An 8,936-nucleotide genomic window follows, 5' to 3' on the forward strand; every position below is an offset into this window, starting at 1 on the left:
GGGGGTGGGGGGCGGCGCTCTGCCTTTCACTCCAGCGAGAGAACAGCGAGAGGGGGAGAGAGGAGAGCGCAGGGAATATGTCAGCAACCTCAGGGGCAAAATGGTCACTGAAGGCTTAAATTTTGCCTCAAAAATTTTTAAAGTCCACTTAAACCTCGAAATGGCATTATAGCGTGTTGGACTCGTTTCATAAAGGCATTTCAACGAAGCCCACAAAATTGATGGTATTTGGGCGAAGCCCACCTTGCATAAGGGCAAAATCCCGATTTTCTCCCGGCCGAAGTGCCGAACAATCTCACCGTCACCGGCAGCGGCCACCAGCTCGGCGCCGCGACGCTCGCGCTTGACCCGGCAGCGTCGAGTCAACCCCTCTCCTTCCCCCAACGCCCAAATGCCACCGCACGCCTTGCCGACTACCTCCACACCCGCATCTAGGCGCGTCGTCTACGTCCTCCTCGCGGCGCTCGCCACGGCGCCGTTCCTGCTGCTCCTCCTCTACGGCGGCGCCTCCCCGTCCGCGCTCTGCCCCGCCTCCTACCGCGCGCCCCGCCGCCTCCCGTACCCGTCCGTGCTCTGGTCCCGGGTGCCCCCGCTCCCCGCGCTCCCCACCTCGCCGCACCCGGACCTCCGCGGCTCTCGCTGGATCGTCTTCACCGCGTCGCCGCATGCCCCGCGGCACCGCCCGCTGCGAGCGGTCCCCGGGTGGCAGCTCCTCGCCGTCGCCGACGAGGCGACCCCCGCGGACTGGTCCCAACCAGGCGCCGTGCTGCTCACGCTCGCCGACCAGGCCCGCCTCGGATTCCGCTCCGTCTCTTTCCTTCCAGCCCGGGGCCCGGCGCGCAAGGCCGCGGCGTACCTCTTCGCCGTGCAGCGCGGGGCGCGGGTCATCTACGACGCCGACGCTCGCAACGCCGTCCTGGGTGGGAACCTCACCGCTCACTTCGATGTCGATCTGGACCAGCGCCAGGGAGGCGCCGTGCTGCTGCAGTACAGCCATGCCGATCCTAACCGGACGGTCGTGAACCCGTTCGTGCACTTTGGGCAGCCGTCGGTCTGGCCACGGGGGCTGCCGCTGGAGAAGGCAGGGGAACTGGATGCTGAGGAGTTCTACACCGAGATATTCAGTGGTGGCCAATTCATGCAACAAGGGTTGTGTAATGGCCTTCCGGATGTTGATTCAGTGTTCTACTTCACTCGGAAGTCATTGGAGATGGAGGCATTTGATTTCCGGTTTGACGCGGATGCACCCAAGGTTGCGCTGCCACAGGGCACGATGACGCCAGTCAACTCTGTTAACACATTGTTCCACTCGCCGGCGTTCTGGGGGCTTGCATTGCCGGTGTCAGTGAGTCCAATGGCATCGGATGTCATACGCGGATACTGGGCACAGAGGATACTATGGGAGATTGGAGGGTACCTAGTTGTCTACCCACCAACTGTGCACCGCATAGATAATGTGCGTGCTCACCCATTTGATGAAGAGAAGGATCTCCATGTCAATGTAGGGAAGCTGATAAAGTTCCTAATGGAGTGGCGATCCAGTAAGAGGACACTGTTCGAGCGGATTCTTGATCTAAGCTATGCGATGACAGAGGAGGGATTCTGGGGTGAAAAGGATTTGCATTTCATGACTGCTTGGCTCCAAGATCTTGTTGCTATCGGGTACCGGCAGCCACGGTTGATGTCATTGGAGATTGACCGGCCTAGGGCAACCATTGGACATGGGGACAAGAAGGAGTTTGCACCAAAGAAGCTGCCTTCAGTGCATCTTGGGGTTGAAGAGATTGGGGAAGTAAGCACTGAAATTGGCAATCTAATTAAATGGAGGAAGCATTTTGGTGATATCGTGCTCATAGTTCATTGCGCCGAACTTGTGGACCGAACTGCACTAGAGTGGAGGCTGCTTTACGGTCGGATATTTCGAGCAGTTGTTATTCTTTCAGAGCAAAGCAATTCTGATCTTGCTGTGGAATTCAGCAACTTGGCACAAGCCTACAAGTGAGTAAAAATAACTTCATTTCTTACTTGGTCGATAAAATTCTTGCAACACTAAATAAACCCCTAAATCTTACTGATTGCTGCATCCAGTAGAGCTTCATTTCCTTCGTATCAAAACTATGCTACTCTGTAAGTGTGTACTGGTAATTTTTTGTTGCAGGTACTTGCCGAAGGTGTTTGCTCGGTTTGGAGGTGCTCAAGGATTTCTGTTCCTTCAAGATCATATGATCTTCAATTACTGGAACCTCTTGAATGCTGATAAGGCTAGGCTCTGGATAACCAACCAGGTGCATATCCACGTCATGATTTCTAGAACATATATATGTGAAATACAGAACTTCTGAAGTTTTTGATGAGATAAAATTAACCTCTTCCCAGGTGAAGGAATCTTGGTCGGATGTGCCTCTACATGGTAACAAAATTGAGTGGTTTGTGAACCAAGGGGACATGATTAAAAAGGCAGTCAGCAATTTTCCATCTCATTACGAAGATAATTACAGGAGAAATGTTGGTGAAAATAATCTAATTCGTTGCAGCAGTGAGATATTTTACATACCTCAGCGGTACATCGGTGGCTTTTCAAATCTTGTTAAAGCTATTGGAAGCTTAGACATTCATCACAGTTTTGCAGTCCCCATGTTATTCCTTGCAATGGATTCACTGAGCAACTTTGAATCCAAAGCTTTGACAAAACTTGTCTATAGGGCAGATCTGCCATCAAATACCACACTCTCAACAATTTATACTGCTGAAGCACATGCAGTGTACCCGGTGAAGGTTCAGAATGAGATGGACTTTGTAAAACTAATCAGGGTTATGTCTTCAGGAGATCCATTTCTTATGGAATTGGTCTGATCTAGGATTTCACTAATTTTTTAATGCGTCAGGTTGGAGAGAGAAAACAAAACAATGTTGAAGATAATGTTTGGTTCCTCTTTGTCCTCCCTTCTTCCAGCTGAGGATGAGGATAATCTAGTGTTATTAGATCCAGTTTACATGTACAATCATTAGATAATACAAGCTTACTTTGTTGAGCTACAACAAAAAAAGAATTTCCAAAGTTCTAGTGTTATTTTGATGAATGAATCAGTTAAGGCTGATGATACTCCTTCCTTCCTAGTACTGCTGTCATCAAGCGCAAGAGGAAGGGCAGGGCGCCAGGGCGGCAACAAAAGCCCAACGTCCGTTTCCAAGGCCCAGGAGATGTAGTAGGCAACCAAGCAAACGTTGCAGAACTGACACGTGTGTCGCGCGAGGAGTCCTCTGTGGTCTTCCAAATTTGCCCTTATGGTCGGAAATCCTGTCGGGTCTCGACGCAAGGAGGGCCGAAAATAAACAGAGGGGCTGCAGCCTGGATTGCAGGTAGGGTTTGGAGGAGAGGTGGCATATAGTTGATTAATCGATCGGGCAGCCCCGCTGAGGCTGAGCAGGTTGGATCGATCGGGTGTCACCAATCGATCCAGCCGCCCCGCTAAGCAGCTTGGAAGGATCTACCACGGTGTCCTCTCCACGGGTCCGAGACAGCCCGCCGCCAGCTAGCGCCAGGTACACACAACAAACTCGTGGTTCCAGATTCAGTTTCGGAATCCGACTTCTCTTCGATTGCAACCTGTGATGCTGCTGTCTGCGCTGTATAAATTTAGACTCTAAAAAGGCTCGTTTTGCATCCGTAGATAGATCCAGATACACAAAGGGAGGGGAGGCGTCTACCGCACTACTATCTGGAGGAAAGGGATGCCTAAGCGCCGAGGGGAGGGCTACGGCCAGAACCAGCGCCGCAATGGAGACCTGGCCTGCAAAAGGTCACGCCCAGAGAGACGGTGGAAGCATCTCTATCTAGTCTTGGATGACTGGGAGAAGGGATACAGCATCCACAAGATTGACCTTGTCAGTTTTGACTCCGACGACAACCAGGACTCCTCCAGGGTTGCTGCTGCAGGGCACCTCCTCGAGCCTCCAGTAGTACGGTTAGAGTCACCAGCGGACGTGGACATGTTGTTCGCCACCATGGGAAACAAGATCTTCATTGTTCGCCACCATGGCACTTGGCCCTGCCATTCCTGCTCATCTGCAATGTTTGGCGGATGGTTTCTGCGGCTGATAAGCTGGCTGATGCTATTTTGTTGTGAGAAAAAAACACCGTACCATGGCTGATAAGTCGGGCTGATAAGTTAAGCGGTGGCTTCGACACTGTTGTGGCTGCCCATGGAATGTTCTATGTATTTTCACCTCCATCTTGTAACGAACAACACTCCTTTGATGTGATGTCATGCGCACTGGTTGGCTCACGTAGTCCATCTGAGGTGGGCTGGTTCTGGAGGAGTCTCCTGTCATTGCCACCACCGTTCAGCGTCTACGAGACCATTACATCATATGCTGTGCACTCAGATGGACACACCATCTACATGACCACATCCTACAGAGATCGTCCAGGTCTCCAGAAGTGCACCTACTCTCTCAACACTAAGTATTCTGTGTGGAGGTGGCATTCCTGGGCTCTACCTTTCAGAGATGAAGGTTACTTTGACAGCGAGCTAGACGCATGGGTCGGTCTTCGCTGGGATTGGTATATTTGTTGCTGCCAACTTCCCTTTGACAACGGCAGCGAAACTCCAATAGAGCTTGGCACAGTGGAATTGGATTGGCAACTGGTGGAGGACAAATTGTTTTGCAGGGAAACTGAGAAATGCTTGGGAAGAAGCAAATTTTGCCTCATCCGCAGTGAGATGTGTGAGGGAGCCAAAGCTAAGTATCTCTTGGGTGATGATGATAGCTGTGTGCTCCATCTGACTATGTTTGGCCTCAAATACAATGATAAGGGAGACCTGTGTTTCACGAATCACAAGACCTCAGTCTCCTAGGCATACAGATTTCTTTTCTCCTGTAGCATTCTGGTTGTAGAAGTTTTTTTTTTAATGTTTGTTCTCAGAATTCACAATTCAGTTATCATCCACGAAACGTCGGTCTATGTTGTGAACTGCGGTTCTCAGCCAGCTGGTATATATATAAGTGTGTCCAGGACCTCAGTCAGGTATTGAAATTCAATTTTACCTGATGGGTTAGTTTTCGTTCTGGAAATCAAGGGATATGCCTATAATCCTGTCTCAAAAATTAAGAGTCATGCTGTTTGTTGTGCTCTTTACAAAATTATCATGCATGTAAGTAAAGATTTGTTTTCATGATTATTACTAAAATTATTTCTATCGACATATAAAAAGATTTAATATAGTTAGAATGCACTTCAATAACAAAGGAAAAACACCAGAGGTTTCCGGTGAGCCAAATCGAATCTCCTGCGGCGTCGAGCGACTTCTGACTAATGGGCCCTGATCAGCACTGTGTCGCACCGTGCGTTGGCTCCTAAATCTCTTGCCACGCGGCGTAGTTTGGTTGGATGTCCGCATGCTGCTGGTGCAGACGGTCCCCACACACGCACGGCACTGAGGTATAGGTTCTCCCCTGTGGATTTGTGACACATGTTTATGAGGAATATTTATAGAAAGAAAAAATACATTTCTCGACTCTCGTACGCGCATGACTTTGGACACGGATAACAAATCTATGATGGGTGGCCACACGGCCACACCACACACCCCACGCACGCCGTGGATTTCGATGGGCCGTTCCTGTGCGCGCGCGTTCTGGACCGCATCTGTAGTCCTTCCTGTATACGCATGCTGCATGCCAACATGGTATACAAACACGGGGCAGCTTGCTCCCGTCCACGGCTCTGGCTGCCGGTCTGCCCTCTGGGGGCGCCAGCATGTGCTGGCCCAAACTATGGCACGGCGATGTCGTCTTCGTCGCGTCTCACCTGATCATCTCTCGCTTTCGTTCGTCCAGACTTCGGAGAGTCCGGACTCGCCTCTTCCGGCCGTGTGGGTTCGAGCAGATAGGCAGCTAGCCCCTCCCGCTCCAGACCTCCACTACACCGTCGTGTCGCGCTTCACGGCACCGGTGCTCGTGCTCCACGCGCTGGAACAAACCTAACAGTGGGTGCGTCACCCGACAGCGACGACGCGCGACGCCAGGTACATCTCCCCCACCCCTTCTGCCCACCTCTCCTTCAGATCGTCGCTCGCTCGCTCTCGCTCCACTCGGACCACTCCAAGTCCCAGCGACCCAGCCCGCCCGGAGGCCGGAGCATCGCACCGGCGCCGCACGCACGTCGCGGCAACCGCCCAGCCTCTCTCTCTCTCTCTCTCGCGCGCGCGCGCAGAGCACAGCAAGCAACCCGATGGCGCTCCTGGTGCTGCGCGGCTGCGCCGCGCCAGCCGTCCACGCGGCTCCGGCGGGGTCCCGGCTGCTCCCTCCACCGCCGCCACGGCGGCGGATCGTGGCCGTCGCCTCGGCTGCCTCCTCCTCGCCGTCCGGCGAGGTGGCGTCGTCGCCGCAGGACGTCCGTGGCTACGGGATCGTGGGCGGGCCCAACGGCTCCGCCGTAACGCCCGCGACCGCCACCAAGTCCACCGTCGTCGAGACCACCATCGAGAGGGTACGCTTGCTCCCATCTATCTGCTCCATCGCCTTTCGCTCGCCTCCAGAGTCTTCTATTCTACCGGTCTGACGCCACGCGCGGTCGCTGCTGCTGTGCTCGTCGCAGGTGATCTTCGATTTCCGGTTCCTGGCACTTCTCGCCGTTGCCGGGTCACTCGCCGGCTCCATCCTGTGCTTCCTCAATGTAAGCGATCTTGGATTTCTGCCTGCCCCGTTCCCATCCATGGCTGCTCCGGTTCTAACCTAAAACGCAGTACTGGTCTTGGGCGATGCCCGCAGTCATGTAAGACAGCAAATTCAAATTGGCATTCTCTCCTAGTAGCGAGTGTTATTCTGGCTGGAATCTGAAAATAGTTTACGTGGCCGTGCGCGATGGACAGAGCTTTCTTGCAAACTGACATGACTAGTTGAACTGTGTTACCATGCCATTCTGTTGGCCACAAGTTTTAGCACCACTTTTGCATCTGTTCAAATTTTCACTGTGACACACACAAGCAATCATGCATACTTATTACCATTGTTAGGCGCCAATGCTTTTCTACTGTCACTCCACACCAAGGTTCATGGATCTGGTTATCTGACATCTACTCGTGATCAGGGCTGTGTCTTCATCAAAGAGGCATACCAGGTTTATTGGTCGAGCTGTGCTAAGGGGATTCATACGGGGCAGATGGTCCTCAAAGTCGTAGAGGCCATCGGTGAGATGTTCTTCTAGCTAATTTGTTCAGTCAGTTAGCATCATCAATAATGTTGTTTGCTACGATAATTCATATCCGTCTGTGCCACCTCACTAAACTGTTGCTTTGCGGTACACTTGTGCACAATCTTCTGCAGATGTGTATCTTGCTGGAACAGTCATGTTGATATTTGGGATGGGTCTTTACGGTCTCTTCATCAGCAATGCATCCGCAGAAGTTCCTTCTGAATCCGACCGTGCCCTGAGTGGATCATCGCTGTTCGGGATGTTCGCTTTGAAGGTAATTGTCGGAATTTGAAATCTCAAACATTTTTGCAAGTTCTGTTGATACCTTTTGAACAGGGGCGGATCTAGCGGTGGGACGGGGGGGGGGGCTCAAGCCCCCCCTACCCAAACCGAATCAGTACAAATTACTGTAGAGCCCCTATGAATTTTTAGGCAAAGTTCTATAGTATAGGGGGGGCTGAGACTTAAGATCGAGCAGCAGTGTTGTTCAGTCCCCCCTACAATATTTCCTGGATCCGCCGCTGCTTTTGAAGTATATATCAAGCCATATTCAGCACTCGTCTGCTTGCTTACATTGCACTCGCACTCATGTATCATGTCTCGAATGTCGTTGCTTCTTCTGAAAATTCAGATTAAACCCATTTTTAAGTCAACTGCTCATTTCTTACAACAGTTCGTACACTACTTGCTGTCAAGTGAATTACTCATTCATACTACTCCACTACTGAAAAATTTAGACTACATATAGTCCCAAATAGTTTATAAGTTTTGCTGATAGCCTGGTACTCCCTCCTTTCCAAATTATAAGTCGCTTTGACTTTTTTGTTTCATCCATTTTACTATGTATCTAGACATATTATTATATCTAGATGCATAGCAAAATTGATTTACCAAAAAAGCCAAAACGACTTATAATTTGGAACGGATGGAATACCATTTATCAGTATCCTATATGCTTTTGTTGGACACACAGATGCAGAACCATCGGCCCGTACACACAGATGCAGAACCATCGGCCCGTTCGCTTGTTGGTTTCAGCTAGCCTAAATCAGTCAACCAACAGTATTTTTCTCTCACAACAAACCAGCATCAACCAGCCCAAATCAGCCCAGAAACCAACCGGTGAACAGACAACATATCTCGAATGCCATCCCATTGCTTATTCTGCATGCTCTTCAGTCTACTGCTGAATTCAGATTAACTCCGTTACTAGTGAAACATTCAGACGACCAGCTACTGAAACAAAACATAGCAACTGCACATTAACTCATAGCATTTCCTACTCCTGGTTTGAAAACTGCACTCATCATTTCTACTGTTTCTTCAAACTTGATAAATAGTAATAAGGCACATGTATGAAAAAAAAATCCTTTAGCAATACGATAAATCTTTTGTTCATGCAGGAACGCCCGAACTGGATGAAGATCACCTCCCTTGACGCGCTCAAGACAAAAGTGGGGCATGTCATCGTGATGATTCTGCTTGTGAAGATGTTCGAGAGGAGCAAGATGGTGACAATAGCCACGGGGCTGGACCTCCTCAGCTACTCGGTTTGCATCTTCTTGTCGTCAGCTTCTCTGTACATACTGCATATGCTCCACAAGGGCGACCCTGAGGACTGAGGAGAGTGCAATGCCGAATTTGTAACTCTTTAACATTGTATAAAATGACCAGATCAGATTTGTTGTAGCTATTGAAGGAACTAGAAAATTTTTGTGTAAGATTATTGATCTCCCAA

At 50.5% G+C, this 8,936-nt stretch overlaps 1 protein-coding gene and 1 pseudogene across 2 annotated transcripts; both read left to right on the forward strand.

Moving 5' to 3' along the window:
* Positions 1–290: 290 nt before the first annotated feature.
* LOC136547377 (probable glycosyltransferase STELLO1) lies at positions 291–5,067 on the forward strand. Of its 2 annotated transcripts, none has more exons than XM_066539333.1 (4): positions 291–1,998; positions 2,159–2,285; positions 2,377–3,543; positions 3,672–5,067. In XM_066539333.1, the coding sequence occupies exons 1-3, from the start codon at positions 392–394 to the stop codon at positions 2,851–2,853; spliced, it is 2,211 nt and encodes a 736-aa protein (XP_066395430.1). In that variant the 5' UTR covers positions 291–391; the 3' UTR covers positions 2,854–3,543; positions 3,672–5,067. The 2 variants fall into 2 exon arrangements, with proteins under 2 accessions (XP_066395430.1, XP_066395431.1); XM_066539334.1 differs by having other exon boundaries at positions 3,676–5,067.
* Positions 5,068–5,738: 671 nt separating this feature from the next.
* Positions 5,739–8,936, forward strand: LOC136547378 (uncharacterized; annotated as a pseudogene).

This window comes from Miscanthus floridulus, chromosome 3 (genome assembly GCF_019320115.1).
Source record: "Miscanthus floridulus cultivar M001 chromosome 3, ASM1932011v1, whole genome shotgun sequence".
NCBI classification, from domain to species: domain Eukaryota; kingdom Viridiplantae; phylum Streptophyta; class Magnoliopsida; order Poales; family Poaceae; genus Miscanthus; species Miscanthus floridulus.

Coding starts and splice junctions, on each gene's coding strand:
- LOC136547377 (XM_066539333.1), top strand. CDS start 392: ATGCCACCGCACGCCTTGCCGACTACCTCCACACCCGCATCTAGGCGC. Junction 1,999..2,158: donor AACTTGGCACAAGCCTACAA/GTGAGTAAAAAT, acceptor TTTTTGTTGCAG/GTACTTGCCGAAGGTGTTTG. Junction 2,286..2,376: donor GGCTCTGGATAACCAACCAG/GTGCATATCCAC, acceptor ACCTCTTCCCAG/GTGAAGGAATCTTGGTCGGA.